This window comes from Dendronephthya gigantea, unplaced genomic scaffold, assembly GCF_004324835.1.
Source record: "Dendronephthya gigantea isolate DGI-Jeju-01 unplaced genomic scaffold, DenGig_1.0 000050F, whole genome shotgun sequence".
Lineage (NCBI taxonomy): Eukaryota > Metazoa > Cnidaria > Anthozoa > Malacalcyonacea > Nephtheidae > Dendronephthya > Dendronephthya gigantea.
The window spans coordinates 508,131-525,763 of NW_021163060.1; the positions used below are offsets into that span (position 1 = coordinate 508,131).

General features: G+C 39.3%; 3 protein-coding genes across 4 annotated transcripts; all 3 read right to left on the reverse strand.

Moving 5' to 3' along the window:
• Positions 1-1,047: 1,047 nt before the first annotated feature.
• On the reverse strand, positions 1,048-4,485 carry LOC114528479. The gene is made up of 4 exons (XM_028550124.1): positions 3,982-4,485; positions 2,990-3,437; positions 2,482-2,574; positions 1,048-2,399 (listed from the first exon to the last, which is right to left on the reverse strand). Exons 1-4 carry the CDS (start codon positions 4,399-4,401, stop codon positions 1,627-1,629), a joined length of 1,734 nt encoding a protein of 577 aa, XP_028405925.1. The 5' UTR covers positions 4,402-4,485; the 3' UTR covers positions 1,048-1,626.
• A 127-nt stretch (positions 4,486-4,612) lies between these two features.
• Positions 4,613-11,962, reverse strand: LOC114528509 (neurogenic locus notch homolog protein 1-like). Of its 2 annotated transcripts, XM_028550164.1 has the most exons (18): positions 9,972-11,962; positions 9,705-9,815; positions 9,494-9,604; positions 9,137-9,247; positions 8,863-8,976; positions 8,616-8,744; positions 8,286-8,432; positions 7,924-8,046; positions 7,646-7,783; positions 7,464-7,574; positions 7,282-7,392; positions 7,068-7,175; positions 6,759-6,965; positions 6,378-6,521; positions 6,200-6,301; positions 6,073-6,126; positions 5,501-5,554; positions 4,613-5,361 (listed from the first exon to the last, which is right to left on the reverse strand). In XM_028550164.1, the coding sequence occupies exons 1-18, from the start codon at positions 11,641-11,643 to the stop codon at positions 5,039-5,041; spliced, it is 3,870 nt and encodes a 1,289-aa protein (XP_028405965.1). In that variant the 5' UTR covers positions 11,644-11,962; the 3' UTR covers positions 4,613-5,038. The 2 variants fall into 2 exon arrangements, with proteins under 2 accessions (XP_028405965.1, XP_028405966.1); XM_028550165.1 differs by lacking the exon at positions 5,501-5,554.
• A 655-nt stretch (positions 11,963-12,617) lies between these two features.
• Positions 12,618-17,344, reverse strand: LOC114528510 (latent-transforming growth factor beta-binding protein 4-like). The gene is made up of 10 exons (XM_028550167.1): positions 16,450-17,344; positions 16,078-16,299; positions 15,767-15,968; positions 15,546-15,671; positions 15,095-15,205; positions 14,749-14,859; positions 14,381-14,494; positions 13,775-13,885; positions 13,454-13,570; positions 12,618-13,036 (listed from the first exon to the last, which is right to left on the reverse strand). Exons 1-10 carry the CDS (start codon positions 17,185-17,187, stop codon positions 13,011-13,013), a joined length of 1,878 nt encoding a protein of 625 aa, XP_028405968.1. The 5' UTR covers positions 17,188-17,344; the 3' UTR covers positions 12,618-13,010.
• Between the last annotated feature and the right edge of the window lie 289 nt (positions 17,345-17,633).

Below are 17,633 nucleotides of genomic sequence, written 5' to 3' on the forward strand. Positions count from 1 at the left end.
ACCATGCTTTAGTTATGATGTCAAATATTTTGACATGGATAACCACGCTGTTTTAATGGTCAAATGCTTGTCCTATGTAAAGTTTCCAGAATGTTTGGCGCTCATATACAAACATTAAACAATATAACCAAGCTTTTAATTACGGAAAAATTATTGGTGGGGCTAAAGCCCAGCGAGCCACCCTGCTCCGCGGTCCCTGGTATACTAAACACAAAATAAACAAAACACTTTAATAAGCTGTTCAGTCATTTATATTGAGTTTCCTTGCGAGTATGATGACTATTTTGACGTTGAAAAGCAACAAGGATTGTTTCACAACACTAAAATTTCTAAAAGAATATCAATACACTAAATTTTCTCGCTAAAAACACTTACAAAACGTTTAGGCGTTTAAATCTTGACATTTCCAAGCGTGTGGCTTATTAGTCGTTTTCTATGCATATACTTGTTAGGGACCGCCCCCCGAGACCAGGAAAAGCTTAAATACGTTAAATTTATCTTCGCTCTCAAGGCTTGCCACTGTAGCTGATTCGTCTATGACGCTAGGCGTGTGGCATACAGCCCACTCTGTTTCTCACTGAGACGTAACGGTTAGGTGCACATACATCATGGTCTGGGGGCCGTAGTGCATCTCCCCCTTAGACGGCCGTTAAGATGTGAGTTATGGGGGGGAGTTCTTCCTATAGCAACTGTCCTTGCACCTTTCGTAGTTGTAATCTATGCTGGTATATCGCAGCTGGTTGCAATATCACCGGTTAGATTGTGGCATAGAGCTGGATGATCTCTTTTGGATGTTTTTAGGTTATTTCCAAAAATTTTTTTCTTTCTAAATTTTTCTTTTACATACAAAAAACACTGTTATTAAACATATATGGAACGGACTATGGTTCGAAAAAAAAATTATATCGACTAAAAACCACCTTAATTAACCCCTGAATACTCTCCCCAGTCTCTGCATGATATAGGAGGCAATGAATTAAACAATAGCAGAGTTCATTCATAAACATCAAACATTTACTGTATTATCAGCATTTTGATCAACCTTACAGCAGTAAAACAGCATGCAACAAAGACATTCAGACAGTCAACTCTGCATTCTCGTTAGTGCCTTCAGCCCGAGAACTGTCGATCAAAAGTCTGGATAAATCTCCTGGCTTTCCCTGCGAGTTTTCAAATTCAATTATTTCAAAATATCCGACATTGAAAACAACTCAAGATTTTCTAATAATTGTGGACTTAGTTTATTCATTAATACTGTTCTGTTCATGAGATAGTTTGAACGAAGACTTCACCATTGTTGGGTATACCAGTGCGGTATGGTATCCCAATGGTAGACCATGATCTCGATGAATCACCCTGAATTCTTCTGTATAGCTAAATTTTCATTCCACAACTGTTCTTGCTGTTAGGAAATATACATGATATGGTGATATGATTTTACACTGAATGATGGTAAAACGTAAAGGTATGTTTACAAGCTTTTTGGTATGTTCACAATTTAATATACAAATCAGCTGATGGTTGATTCATCAACTTCCATGTATAATTGTGGAACGTTGCATGTGGCATTAGTTGCATTAGAATGTTTACAATTTATACAAATCAGTACGAGGTTCATTCACTAATTCATAGGCGATTTTCCTTATTGATAAGAGTGCGTGGTTTATCATTGTGATTAAGAATCCTTATCAATATGTGTTTCTTTCCTGCGGCATCATTATCCATCTTTTTCTCTTCTTGCTCCTCGCTATCCTCATTTTCCACCCCATTACCATCTATTTGAGAAGGTTGCTTAGCAACCCTGCTTCCGTGACTCATTCTCCCCTTTATCTTGTCTGCGGTTTGCATCAAATTTGACACGACACTCGTGTTCACCTTCTGACCACGACAACATTTTGGTAGACAGAAACTTTTGCATTCTTTGCGGCAAATCGGTGCGCAATCTGGATCGTTGAGGCGCTCTTCCATCTTGCGTATAAATTGGTACATTTTATACATGCGCGCAAAGTCCCGCAACTCTTTCAGTTGTTCGCCGGTGAAATGAGGTTGCGCAAATGTTGCATCATGTTGCGCAAACGCTGTTGCTGGTTGCGCGTCGATTTCAGGCTTCTTTGCAACTTGTTGGCTCGACATAGGATCTATTAGGTGGGTAAATTTGGGAGAAGTCGATACTTTTTGTTGCTGTGGACTTCCGGAGATACCTGTTGTTTGAGTCTGATCGCCGAGTTGCCCTTGCGAGGGGGATTCCGTGGTCATAGTTGGTTCTGGGGTACCCTCAGGGACCGCTGTCGGAGGAGTATCTGCGCTTGAAGCATCCTTCAGGAGTGAGGTTAATTCTTGCGTTTCCAAATTGTGAATGTCGCTGATGGATCCAGCTGGGTTGGTAGCGCTGCCCTTTCCTGGCAATAGAAGCGCAAGAATATTTGTAGAAAACAAAAGTGTCTTTGCTCGTGGATGTCAATTTTGCCATGGACACCTTACCTGTCAATCCAGCCGCCTGAGCGTCCTCTTCACGGATCATGCATTGTCCATTCACACATTTTGCACCCGCAGGACAACCACCGCATTGCTTATCTATACAAACGTAGAGTAATAAGCATAGGAAACCCATTAAATGTTGTATTACAGAGGAAACAGCTGCCAGAAATTTGCAATAAATACGGTGATAAGAAGGCAGGAATAGTTGAATTTAGTGAATTGTAGTATTTACACAAAAGATAGTCAGGTGCGAACGACTTAATTGCATCATCGACTTGCAACAGCGGTTGACTTAATTTTATATGCATTATTAGCTACAATTCGCAAATTTAAGTTCTCCTTGCCTTCTTAATAACAGTATTTACTTTTAATACAACGTCTCATGGGCCGCGTATGGCTTTCAGTGAAAGACGGTCGTGGCATGTACTCACTTTCTTTTAATACAACGTTTCATGAGCCGCGTATGGCTTTCAGTAAAAGACGGTCGTGGCATGTAAACACTTTCTTTTACCTTGTTGTAAATTTGCTGTTTTTTCGTCATCCCCCAGGTTAACAACCTTAATTTCTTCGTGAGGTGATACGCCAGCAATTTGAGGCTTACTTTGCCCGCTGTCAGGCAACGGCCCGTTGTAAACCTGCAGGTCTTTCATTTGGTCCAGATCCTTCCCAGAATCCGCGGGTTGCGCGAAGGTTTGGATACCTTGTGAGCCCGCGTCTAACGCGCCAGCGGGGTTGCTTAGTAGCGCAGGTTGTGCGGATGATAAAGTCTCCTGTTGTGTGCTCGCGCCATCCTGGGTGATGGTCTTCGGTACTGAGTTGTCCTCATTTGTACCTATAGTTCCCCCTTGGTACTGCACGGTCTGAGGTTGCTGTGGTTGTTGTGGTTGTAAGAGTTGAACTTGTTGTGGTTGCAAGGTTTGTGTGGTGGCTTCTTGAGTGCTGCTTTGATCTCCAACCACCTAAAAGGGAATGAATCGAGGCTGTATTCCACTAGCGATATTTTTCCCGCGAACCGGCTTTATTCTTTTGTATTTAGGCTACCTAAAAATTTGTTCAACATGCCTTGCAATTGACAGCTCTGAAACAAAAGTGAAATATCGATTCACGCGAAAATCATCGCTAGTGGAAAATCGGCCTTATAGACGTCTGTTACACGTTTCTTTCCAGTGCTAATTTCTTCGGTCCTATACAATATAACTTCAGAAATGTTCCTGAAATATCCCTAAACTATGTCAGATGTTTTTTTTTCTGAATGTCTGCAAAGAAGTTAGGAAGTATTAAGTATATTATCAAAAAATGGGAATATGTAAAAAAATGCCGCATTCTGATGCATAGAAAATTGTCTCAGTTCAACACCAGTCAAGAAATTAATTGATATTCAACATGATGATATTACGGCCATTATCTATTAACACCGCGCTGTAAATTGAAATGCTTAACTTCGGCCGCACGGAGATTAACTTAAGTTAACACACGATCATCTTCAGTAACAGTCTTACTTACCTCAGTACCCAGCGTAGCCCTTTGCGAAGGTGCTGTGAAAGCCGACACCATTTGTGGTAGCGTTGCTGTGTTTTGGGTCAAACTTGCGCTGCTTACTGGCACTAAAACTTGTTGAAGAGATGACTGTTCTCTTCCCGCGCCCAAATCTGAGCTATCCTCGAGCGCAAACGACGGCGCAGCGAACATCCCAAATTTCTTGTAAACCTCATGACGCTCCTCAGTTTTCGTGTTATGATTCTTGTCTTTGCCTTTTGGGCTATCGTGTTTCCCTTCGTGTTTTACTTCGTGTTTGTCTGCCCTTTTCGCGCTGTGATGATGAATTATTCGCCGTCGTTCGTAATCATCTTTTTTGTGTTTCCTTGGGAAGGCGACAGAGAAAGACACCACGAGAAACAGACTCGATATTATCAGTAATTTCATCGCAATCACAATCAGCCAATTAAAATTACATCGGTATTTAGTTTGAGGATTTTTTGTGAAGGAATTTGATGTTGATCGTAACGAGCTAAGATAATGGAATTAGTCAAGCGAAATAGTACCCGTTGTTTTGATGTTCAGCGAGTTTACTTTTAAGGCGTTCTCAAAAATTTGAATATAGTTTTATATTTTATACTTTTATACACTACGTCTTGTAGGCAGAGCTATGTATGCGATTTTTTTCTTGTCTTTTTTCTTTTTTTTTGACTTGAACATTACTTATTGATCTATACAAAACTATACTGTTTATAATCTATATATGATCTATTTAGGATGAACTATTACAGAAAATTCAAATTTCACAAGGTATAAAGTCTTATACGGCACCGAGTGTTATTTTCCAGAAACCATATGGCTTTTAGGATAAAATTCATCTCAGTTCTTAGACATAGAGATCTTGCAAGGAAGTTATAAAATTGTGAGCATGAATGATAGTTCTACATCACAACATCCTCAATCCTAGCTGTGAAAAGAATATATTTATTGGCGGTTCCTTGTTGATTTTCTGTAAAGCTTAGCTGGAATATATAAGGTGTAAATTATCAGGTTTAAAACCAGATGAATTCATTCCATAGCCAGATTATTTTGTTGCATACACATCATTAGCCAAAGCTCCACCGACACCGAATCTGCATTTATTCGACGGTCCATAAGTCGTGTATGTTTTTCCCGCGTCAGCGTCCGAAAAACACTGACCGCCATTCTGGACGGCGAATACTTTATACCCATAAGCCTTTGCAGCTTTAGCGCACTTCGTGATGGGATCGGTGCGTTTCTCGTAGTCATCGTTTAGCGAAGGATGCAAACCCTCCATCGTGGAAATTGCTCTCATGACTGGGTTCCGCCATTCCTTTGTATCCGCCCAACATCCCATGCTCTGGTACTCCGTCACAACACTCTTTTCTGGAATAAAAACCACGGTTTATATGCATTGATATAATATGATGTCGAATGATATTCAAAATTTGATTTCTGAGGTGAAGAGAACTGACATTAGTTGTGCTCTACGGTATCTTCATTAGATTCAAGTTGAAAAACGAACCTTTCCATTGGCCAATTGGCAACCGGTTTCTCGTTGTGCCGACTGCCACAATTCCTGTGTTATGGTTAGTATTACATAAGGTTAGTATGTTCACTATGTTAGTATATGAGTTATCAGTTGCAGAAAGATCTCTCTCTCTCTCTCCAAAACAAACCCTCGTCAAAACTTATAGATCCTTCCTCAATGGACTATTACAAAGTTTGCCAACTTCGCACGGTTATATTCTTCGTATTTTTCAAAATTTTGCAACCAAATTTCTTTCCAGCGTTACCTGTTTATTTATCGCGTTGCCCAAGAATTTTACTAGTTCAGATTTAAGTTTGAAATGGGGATGTTCCATCGACTGATATGGTGAGACTGTTGCTATTAGTTGCTATCATAACCGATTTAAATTCCCAAAGTTAAGAGTAATTATATTTTTGCTATGGCGAGTTATTATTAAAGTGATCATGGATAGAGTTACGTTTGTTATTTTTTCTGGTTTTGCACGAATCAGATATTTTTCGAGACTCCCTTATACCAACTCTGGGTCTATAGTGAATGCATGGGTATTATTAAACAAAAATATTAACCTGGAGGAATCATTTTTCCCAAGATTTCATTGCTTACTCTTGGAACATCAATGGCTATAAAAATGAAGAAACGCGCGTTGTAAAAAATTAGTCAACTTTGCACGGTTGTGTTTGTGCGCATGCTTACCTACGCACGACCGCTTCCTGTTCTGGAAACCAGGCGGGCACACGCAAACATTATCCAAGCATTGACCGTTTTCTGGACAAAAATCACAGGAAGAATCTGTCTCTGTAAGACAAATCAAAATATCAGTATGAAAATTTCTAGCCAGTCCAGTAAAATATACATACACCACTTCTCTTACTCTGTGGGTTGCTGACCGAAGTGGCATCTACAACCGTCGGCGCTGATTTTCGGCAGGTGAATCCATTGCCATTAAAACCTTCATTGCAAATACATCTTCCATCTTTACACGTCGCATCAATGTCACATTTTGCGCACAGATCAGCTGGAAACACATTTTTATTGATAAGATTATTAAAAAACCATAGGTTATTATGTTTAAGAAGAGTTCATGATGAAATAGCCAAAGCATTTCTTAGTTAAGAAATGAAATCGATGATTGTAAAGTGATTATGTAACTTTCACTTTTGTTAATTTCAGTAGAAACTGCGGTGAATCAGATGATTTGAATCCGATATCGTTTCAATTTTTTTGTTTAAATAAATTACGAATTCTTTCATACCTATCGCTCTTGGAGTTTGATCACAGTTTTTTCCGAATTTGTTTTCTGGGCATTGGCAGAAATATGTGTCCAGAGCGTTGAGACACGTGGCGCCGCTGGCGCATGGGTTCGAGTCGCAATATTTGTGAACTGGTTGTGGTGGTGAGAGTGTTTTTGGTGGGGAAGAGGTGACACCAGCTTTAGATGCAGGGACGACTATGGGAGAATCTAATACATTGAAGAGAACCATTCAGGTGCTTTAGTTGTTGGCAGAACTAAGTTGGCCAGTTTTCATTTTCACCCATTTCAAGCAGAAATGCTGCAACTTACTTGGGACGCTGTTACGACATTTAAATCCGTCACCAAGGTAACCATTGTTACAAGCACAAACTCCTTTGATACAACTTGCGAAACGATCGCATTTGGAACATTTTGATCCTAAAAAAAGATGTTTAGCATCATAAGATCACTCACATTACTACATTCTTAGATACAACAATACAAGCGACCAGGATGTTCTTTAACTTCACTTGGATACACCTACGTTCGCAAAAAGCTCCTTCAAATTCTGGTCGACACGAACAAGTCGGTACTCCCTCGATATCTTTACATAAACCTCCGTTTTTACATGGGTTTCCATGACAGACATTCTTCTCTGAAGAAGTTAAAAGGCAAAATTTACCTTGAATCAACCAAGAGGGGAGATAAATCAATGCCATGGCATACCTTGACAGTATTTCCCACCGAAAGCTGGAGAACACAAGCATTTTGTTTTTCCTTGGACACTCAGACACGTTCCACCATTTTGACATAACCTCATCAAGCATAAATCCATATCTGAAGAATATATAATTGCATCACAATATGTTCCTTTCTTTTATTATATTTATCATCATCGATCATCACACCTTGACAGTCATGTCCCATATACCCGCTCGGGCATTCGCACCACCACGGTTTCCCGACAGGTAACGCTCGTTTCTGATTGGTCGATTGACGGCAAGTTCCGCCGTTGTAACATGGATTGGGGTGACAAAATTGTTGAACTAAAAAGAAAATTTTACCTGAACACGTTCAAAGAGTTTCTGTCTTCAGATACGTCAACGAAATGAAGTTCACATCGTTGGCTAATGGGATGATGAAAAGAGTTTAATTGAGAAAAAAATTTCATTATTCGTAAATGTACCCGGAACACAGTTTTCTCCGTTTCCTTTGTAACCTTCTTTACACAAGCATTGACCATCGAGACATCTTGCATACGCATGGCATTGACTGCATCTGCTCACAAACTTCGGTTGGTGAAGATTTTCTGAAACACACGAAGTCAAAGAAGTTCAAATTCACAATTTCCCACAAGTAATGTGCCATCAAGGATGTCTTTTCCGACTTGGATTGTAAAACAGACTCCGGTAGAGTTACAAAGATCAAGCCTTACTGAGAAGATGAGGATTATGGAATTCATACCAAAAAATCATGGAACTGGAAGAATTGTTGTTAAAACGATTTGGATGAGAATAGCATACTTACTAATAATAAAGTAATACTTACTTTCACAATGAGAACCACCTCGTCCCTGCGGGCATTTGCAGGTGTAGTCATAGTAACTGACTGGCTGGCATTTTCCTCCAAACATACAAGGATTGACAGACTGGCATATTGTTGGTCCAATACTATTCCCCCAGTTGTCGATTTTCTCTGAAAATATACTTTCCAAATTACTATAAACAATGCAGTAACCAAGAGTACTTATTGCAAGATTACTACAAGAGGAGATCTGGACTAAACTGGATTCATGGCCATTCATTAACTGCTTGATTGCGCTATCAGTTGTACATTGTTCTCTGTTAGGTTAAGTTCTTTCTAGTTCAGCAAACATACCAACACAGGTAGAGCCTTTCCAACCAGACGCACAGCTGCAAGTGTAGTTCCCAGTACTTGTTCCAGTGATGCTGCAAAATCCGCCATTTTTACACGGATTTGGCACACAGATACTGTGTCTAATACGAGCTGTAAACAAAAAGTATTTTTCAAATCACTTAATGGCTTCAACGTGCGTTCATCACTATTCAAATCGATATTTTCATGTTGGTCCTTCGTCGTTTTGGTGTCCATTATCATCCATTACCTTCACAGTTAATCCCCCCGAATCCATCTCGACAGAAGCATTTGTAGGTGTCACGTGCTTCCCTGCATGTGGCGCCATTCTTGCAAGGATTGATGGGGCTGCATTTTGATTCGACTAAGAATAAGATGTTGAAAGTAATTTGCAAATGATGAAAAGGGAAATGTACGGGATTGATTACAATTTTGAAATTTACTAAAAAAATAACTGTAACTATATATTCTACACGGTTCAATGAATTCATACTTCAAAAACCCTCACAAAAATGAGTGTATACCTTCACAGCTGTGACCTAGGAAACCATCCCTACAAGTACAGACGTAATCGTCTTCGGTTTCTGAGCAGGTAGCACCATTTTGACATGGGTTTGGTTCACATTTGTTTCCAACTGAAATGAATTGAAATGGTTATCATTTTTGCAAAAAAACAATGAGGAACATTTTAAATCTGCTCACGGAAGTAGAGCTATAACTTGGTCTTTTCAAGCGGGTTTCTTCCTCAGGGTTATTATGTAGTATAAGAGGATAAATATGTACAATGGAGTCCTGGTATTCACCGAATCACTCATTCACAGAAACCAAAACAAGTCTTCACCGAATCAATAATGTAATCATATATCCATCATATCCCTTACTTTCACATTTTTTCCCCCTGAATCCCTTCTTGCAACTGCATTCAAAATCTCGCTCGATCTCCGTACAGGAACCATAATTATGGCATGGATTAGGATGACACTTATTGATCACTAAAGTAATCAAAAAGAAGGAAACTAACTTCACAGCACCACCAAAACTCAATCAGAGGAAAGAATGATTGGTTATGTGCGAAGCAAACTCTCTACTTACATTCACAGAGTTTTCCCCGGAATCCTGGTCTGCAGACACATATTGCTTGATTATCAACACTGCTACAAACACCGCTGTTCTTGCAAGGATTTGTACTGCAGGGACCAAAACCTGGTATTCAAGAACAGAACTACACTATTTCTTTCAAGTTAGGCTTCATCTACCCTATATTGATCATATTTCTCCCTCAATTAACCGTTGTAATCAGGTTATAACGATCCAAATCCCTTTAAATACTTGATTATACAAACATCCTCTGCTACAAACCTGTTGGTGACAATCTGTGCGGGTGAATCAGCACTGGCTGGATTCGTGGTGGCAGTTGAGTGAATATCCTAACTGGGCCCACGTGCCCCACCCCCCCAGGTAGGATATGACCATTGTGTGGCAACCCCCCGGCCACAATTCTGGGTCCTGCGTTACCAATAAAATGCTTTCTTCCATCATTTACCAAACCGTCCGAAACTTGTTGCCCAACGTTTTGCTGAACCTGTGGAACTCTGACTTGCTGAATAACAGTTGGCGGAGTGTTGAACTGTTCCCCTTGAAACTGCGCAGTTTGTGACCCTAACCCCCCGGAAATCGGTGCTAGCTTGTTCGCAGTAACTTGTGGTATTCTAACACTGTGCTGTACAATAGGAGGAGATGTGTACGCTTTTACTTGTGGTGATGATGGAGTTTTTAAGCTACCCTCTAATGGTGGATTCAACCCGCTTAAATCGACCGGTTTCTGCAGATAACGATGTATTGGTCTTGTCATGTAGCGATGGATTGCCGGGTAGTATTTATGTACAGGTTTAAAAAGAACATGGGTTGGCTCATTGCTAAGCCTTATATGTTGTGGAGCAACCGCATTCGGACCCGAAGGTAAAACTGTTTCAATAACTTTGTTGTTTAAATTCGCCATTGGAGCCTGTTGTTGTAGTCCTGTTCTTTTGTATAACCTGTCAGAGATTTCTGTGAGTATCGATTCTTCATCTTTCGTGTGGGAACTTGGTACATCGTTCCGCGCGCTCTTTTGACCGTGTTCGTGTCCTTCTTTAACGTGCGTTTTTGTTTCGTGCGCTCCTTTAGGAAGCTTCTTGTCATCCGATTCGCTGTGGAAAAACGAAACTAAAATCTTTTTTGCTTTTTTTGTCTTTGAATTCCCATGATTTTGAGCTTTATTTGAGCTTGCTTTTGATTTCGAAGGTAGACGTTCTTCCTTTTGCTTGTCATCTTGGGATGAATGAGATGATTTGCCGCTCACAGAAGAACTGACTTTGCTTTTTGATTCAGAAATATGAGGTTTATCGATTGTCTCGATTTCATCGTTATTCTCTTCCTTGTTGTCATCTTGTTTCTCACTTTTGCTCTTTTTTTCTAAGCTCTTCTTGTTATCATTTTTTTCTCCATTTTTCGGAGAATCCAAAGTTTGTTCCTGATGTTTTTTATCCGTGCCCTGTGTCACAGGCGAGCTCAAATTTTTTACCGAATTTATTTTCTTGGTTTTCTTGGATTTCAAGCTTTCTTCGATGTTCTCTTTTTGTGCATGAACCTCGTTTTCTTTTGATAGCGAGGATATCTTCTTAGTTTCTTTATCAACTGCCTTTGGCTCATCTTTTCCGCCGGACTCAGCGTGTTCTAAATCTTTCTTAGGAAGTGCGGTAGTCAAACTCTTCAAGTAATCATCTGCACTGATTGTTCCTTTGTCCTCAGTCCCTGAGTTCATCTGCTTTCCACTTTTGACATTTGCGTTTATATCCTTTGAATCACTGTCTTTTATTCCTTCATTACTGCCGCCTGTTTCCAAAATTGAATCATTTTCCCCTGTGCTGTGTTTGACAGCCTCTTTCGCCCCATGTTTACCAACAATCTTGCTTGTTTTTCCATAAACATTGTCAATTGTAAGACAAACACATATCAGAACTAAGGCAAACCACAGTAATATATTTCTCATCGTTCTAGTATATAATTTTCAATCTCTTTCCCTCCGAACGTGTCACTAAATACAACAACCAGCAACTTATTTACAAAAGGTAATTTTCACAGCGTATTTTGGCATATGGATATAGCATCTTCAAATTGCTCAAAAATCTTTACTGTCAATCATTTCTGCGGAAGATCTTCTTGTATTTCACCGGAGAGATACACGTTGCATGACTTGCACATAAAACGCCTGAAAACACGAATATCTCTCAATCTTCTGAGCTGTTTTCGGCCAAATTCAACGAATATTTTTCGAAATCCTCAAATGAATCAAACAGTCAGTCGTTTACATCACAGCACTTTGGTACCAGTAAATGCAACAGAAATTTAACGGTTGACATGGCTTTCAATGTTTGATGTTTAAACGCTTTGTGAATCTTATAGCTTTAGACTTGTATTTCGTCGCTATAGTTTATATTTCAATTAAAATAACCAAGATTATGTATTTCCCGATAACGGTTGAGCGCTTAATTCCTGTAGGTTTTCGTAAAGATGATTGATAATTGCTATGCGTGCAGTCACAAGTATCTCATGGGGCCGAAGTTGCAAGTTTTTAGATAGAACAAGGAACAGAACTTAATGTACTTGAAAGTCTTATAATCGAACAATGAACACTTAAGCCCTGAATAATTATACAAGTTAAGGTTCCTGTATATTTTTCATATCGACCAATCTGAACTAGTAGAAACTTATCAGTTGGGTTTGTAACAGACGAAAGTAGTATACAACCTCCAACGCCACTCGATGTCCTATATGGAATATGCCTTTACAATCGCAAAAGCTTGACTTGGAGAATTTGAAGCTAGTGATTTTAAATTAAGGATTATTGCTTGAACTTCTTGATGGCGTGTTTCATGCAGCATGCGTATGGCTTAAAGGGTGACCCAACCCCGAATTCCTAAAGCATGAACCATAGCACTTCAAAAAATACCAAAAATTCCTTGCTTCGTAAAATATTTTTTTCCAAATGACTGCTCTAGATACAAATTCCAGGTCAAAATATCTTCTATTGTTACAACCATATGTTGTTCGTTATACATATTATATTTTGAATGTCACCCATGAACGACAGAAGCAAATGATGATGTCTTTGGCTAAAAATAAGTCATTCAACTTGGCCACAATAGTATGATTAAACAAACATTGTCTTAATAAAAACGAGAGTTAACCTATGAAAGGTGATAATTTGGTGTTCATTTCATTCATCCTCATCTCGGAAATAAAATAATCGTATCTTCAATGGGTTATAAAATTCGTGTTCTTTGCACTGGTCTTTCTGTTTGTCGTCTATGAATGCTTTTTTCTTCTTTTTCTGCTTGATCATGTTTTCAATCAACTTTAGTAGTACATGGTGCGCGATGGAACTGCAATGAATAAAGGAATGTGCAATAAAATGAGGATTTTACTTTTGTACAAAAAAATAACCAGATTTAGCAGTTTTGCCTTGTTTCCCTAGTAAAAGGCAGGCTATGAGATGCAGTTTGACTCCCATAAAGAGTTTTATTGCTGTAATCTAATTCCCATCAGGAAAACCTGGAGCCTTTAAAAGAACCACAATTCCTTGCCTGCATGCATCATATTAAACTATCGCTGTACTTCAAAGCTGGTTAAAGACGCCATACGTTCTTAGAGGGTTGAATTCTTAAGTGAAAAGTTTACCCAGATGAACCGAATTTTGAATAAGATATCCGCTGACAATATGGGCCCGCGCGCGTGGAAGAATTTTCTCTAGTTTACACCAACGTGAAAATATAAAATTGATAAGAATTGTAGGGACATACTCTCGCAATGTTCCCCGGTCCATCTGTTATTGCAATGGCATCTGTATCCATCAAAGTTATGTTCGTAGCACTTGCCTCCATTTCGACATGGATTACCATTTAGACACTGTGATTCCACTGAAATATGGACGTTTATGAAAAGAATCTTAGTTATGACTATTGTAAAACAGTTATGATAAATCATCAATATTTTCAGTCTTCTTTATACTTTGTTAATCCTATCTTTATTTAAATTTCAAATAAGTAAATATTTAAAGAACAATTGTTAGTTTAATTAGTTGAGTTAGGATTATTTCTGGTTAGTAATTATATCAAACATACTCTGGCATGTTTTTCCAAGGTATCCCATAGGACACGTGCATGTATAAGACATCCCCATAGGTCGACATACTCCGCCGTTATAACACGGCATACGAGAACAAGGGTCTGGAGCTAGATAGATTGTGAAAATATTCCTGTTAGTACCATTAGTAGCATCAGTGTTAGTGTTAGTGTTATTATTATTCTAAAGATGAACCTTAAATTTGAATACAAATCTGGCTCTACTTTTCTTGTAGAACAACCGACATTTCGGAATGGTGGTTGTGTAAATGCAAGTTCAATTTTGTGAATATACAGCAGCAACAACAACAACAACAACAACAACAACAACAACAACAACAACAACAACAACAACAACAACAACAACAACAACAACAACAACAACAACAACAACAACAACAACAACAACAACAACAACAACAACAACAACAACAACAACAACAACAACAACAACAACAACAACAACAACAACAACAACAACAACAACAACAACAACAACAACAGCAGCAAAAACCAAACTACCAACTAAACCAACATCAACTACAATACAATCGCATCATCAACAACAACAGCACAGCAAGTTTGCAGTCTGTTTTTCGTTCTTACTTTCGCAACTCATTCCTTCCCAACCTCGCTGACAAGTGCATTTGTAACTTGTGACATCTTCATGACAGATACCGCCATGTTTGCAAGGATTCAGAGGGAAACATTTCGACTCCACTAGCAGAATGAACAAAAAATAAGTTTAAAAGAATGCCTCATAGTTTCTGACTAAAAAAACTAAGAAAATGTTCGTACGCAATAATGAACTGAATAATCGAAGTCATCTCTAGATTCAAACCAAGAATATGCAAGTTTGATCACCATATTGACATGTTTGATCACCATATTCAGCATATGATGATTAGAAATTAGACATCTAAAGTATATCATCATTTAGTTTTTCTCTCAAACAAACGACAAGACATCCTTACCTTCGCAGTTCTTGCCAATAAACCCAAAGATACAGCTACAAGCGTATTCGTTTCCAACCGAGGTGCAACTTCCGCCATTTCTGCAAGGGCTTGGGTGACATTGATCTCGCACTTGAGAAAAGTACACGTTTATATATGAATGATTGAAACTTAATGACTTGAAACTGGTTTCCCATCTCTTGGTTTGTGATCTGAGATGTTATCATGCAGTCAAATTCAAAAGGAACACGTGCATTTCCATTGGAACTACCTCTACCACCTCTATTGTCAAAAGCACACGATAGAAGACTGCAGCAAGGCCTTATTCTGCATCGTGAAATAAAAATATGATCTTGAAATTGCATACCCTCGCATCTTGCTCCACGAAATCCCCTCCTGCAGCTGCATTCGAACCCACTTTTTAGCACCGTGCATTCTCCAAGATTTTCACAAGGATTCGGGTGACATTTGCTTGTTTCTATTTCAAACAAATGAATATATTCACCGATGCAAGATCTTATATTTTAAGCTACGAAGTTGTAGTTCGAACTATGGGTTGTGTCGGCCAACACTTGGATTTCCTGATGCACCCAAAACTACAGTTATCAATTTGCACACACTCCACGTTTTGAATTCAAAATATAAGCAAGGCACAGACTGCGATAAAATATTCTTTTTTACCAGCATTCTGTACTTAGCTGGTGAGTGAAACAAACTGTTGGGTAAATCAATCATTGTCGCGAAGCTTTTGATGTAGGTGAAATGAACTACGTCTACGAAGTAAACGATGAAGACGTGGTTTTTTGTACGATTTTTACCTTCGCAATGGGTTCCCTTGAATCCTGAGGTGCAGTGACATCTGTAGGACCGAATATCGTCGACTGAGTAACAAGTTCCTCCATTTCTACATGGATTTGTGTCGCATTCGCTTAAACCTACAGGAACTGAAGAAAGGGAGAAAACTTGAACGTCAGTACAGATCTTTTCATGGCAGTTCATCGCCAGAAATAAGCGAGGTTCTGAATTGACTCTCACTTGCCTGGAATAATCGGGCGAGGGCCCACAAATGCCCTCATCAATGGTGGACGTTGGTAGGGTACTGGCTGTGGAACAGGGAAAGGTTGAGGGACAGGCACTGGTACTTTCTGCACGCGAATTTCAGGTGGAGTCTGTACTGGTATAGGTACTGGTACTTTGTGAACTTCTGGTACACGTACCAACTGTGGCACTGCGACAGGCACCTAAATTATTGATGGTATGTTAATGGTAATGGTTTCTTCACTAGAAAGAACAAATAGCTTCGCTATGTCAGTCCTAAACTGTTGACGTTAGTATTTTAACATTTCGTACCTTTTGGACGCGTATTTGTGGCGGTGTTTGCACGGGCACTGGGACCGGGTAGGGTACTTTCTGAATTTCAGGCGGAGTTGCTATGGGCACTGGAAATGGCGCTGGGTTGTTATTGAAGATTTGTGGAAACGGTGGACGGTAGGGTAAAGAGCTTGGTGGACGCAATTGCTGTATGTACACGCGTTGTAACCCTGGCAACTGAGCCTCTTCATTACTTGGCCTCTGAAAGAATTCGATGATTCTTGTTTATCTTTATGTAAGCTTAAAAAACTTATGCGAATTTACACCCAAGGAAATCTTCAGCAGAGGTGCTTTTCTTCATTCAAATATTTGGTTTTAAGTATTAGACTTTTTCATTTAAATCTACAATACCTGGTCTCGTGATTCTGGGTTGGCTGGACTGCGATATTGCATGAGGTAAAAACGACGGGGAGGTCCCGAGGTTATTGGCCTTGACGATGATGAAGGCTGCTGGAGAAAAGCGACTGGGGCTCCGGGCTGGATTTGTGGGAGATTTCCTGGAGTAGACCCACTTGGTTGGGCAAGGGGAGTGTATAGCCCCTGTCGCAATGATGCATCAACCGCCGCACCTTGGGAAGGTCGAAGATTAACCAGATTCTCCCTAGTTAATAGTTTGTCATTGCTGAACGTCTCTGGTTTTCCTTCGGGTGTGAAATATTCCTCCGGACCCACTTCATGTCGATGTAACGTACCCGTCTCATCGATATGGAACAGCCTTTGATGGCTTGGATCAGCTGTTAACACATTTTGCCTTTTCCCTGAGCCAAGAGTGCTCTTCTTTTCCTCTAATTTCGCAGTTTTCAAAGTCTTCAACCCCAAATCTACCCTTTCTACCTTCTTCAGTTTAAGATTATCGCCTTTGTTCTTCTTGTATATCTTTGTATTCTGCTTTGCGATCGATTTTGATGCTTTTTCTTTTGTGTTTGTCCAACTTTCATCGCTGGAAGAAACTTTGTGAGTCTCTTTCTCGTTATTCCCATTTCCAGGGTCTTTTAAGGCCAAGTTTTGTTCAAGCTTTTTGCTGTTGTCTGAAGCGTGTCCGACAGAATAGATTATAAAAAATATCAGCAAGGCAAACTGCGGTTTCATCACCAGATATTACTGTTATTTGCAGGGAAAACGTTGTTTGAAATCGTTGATTACATGTCTTCATTCATTTCAAGATTTACTCTTTTAGATATGAATCTATCAAGGATATATTTTCAATTTCTTTCATTGGAATTGCCAAAACGGTTTACAACCAGTCGTCTTGTATACACTTGTTCAGTCGACCGTGGTGAGAAAATTTGTTTATATCGCAGAGAAGATACGTTAAGCTGTACTAAGAGATACACTGTTATCTTGATCTGTTTCAATTGAAATTTCGGTATCCACACTGTTTGAAATAGTGACCTTTTTTTAGCAACAATTGCTGTGAAGATCTGTTAACAGTGAACTGTGAAGTGTTCATACGTTTTCTCCTACTAAAATTTAGTTTATAACTCCACCACTCAAATTTTTGTGATTGGTAATCTTAAATACATTTTCATTGAATG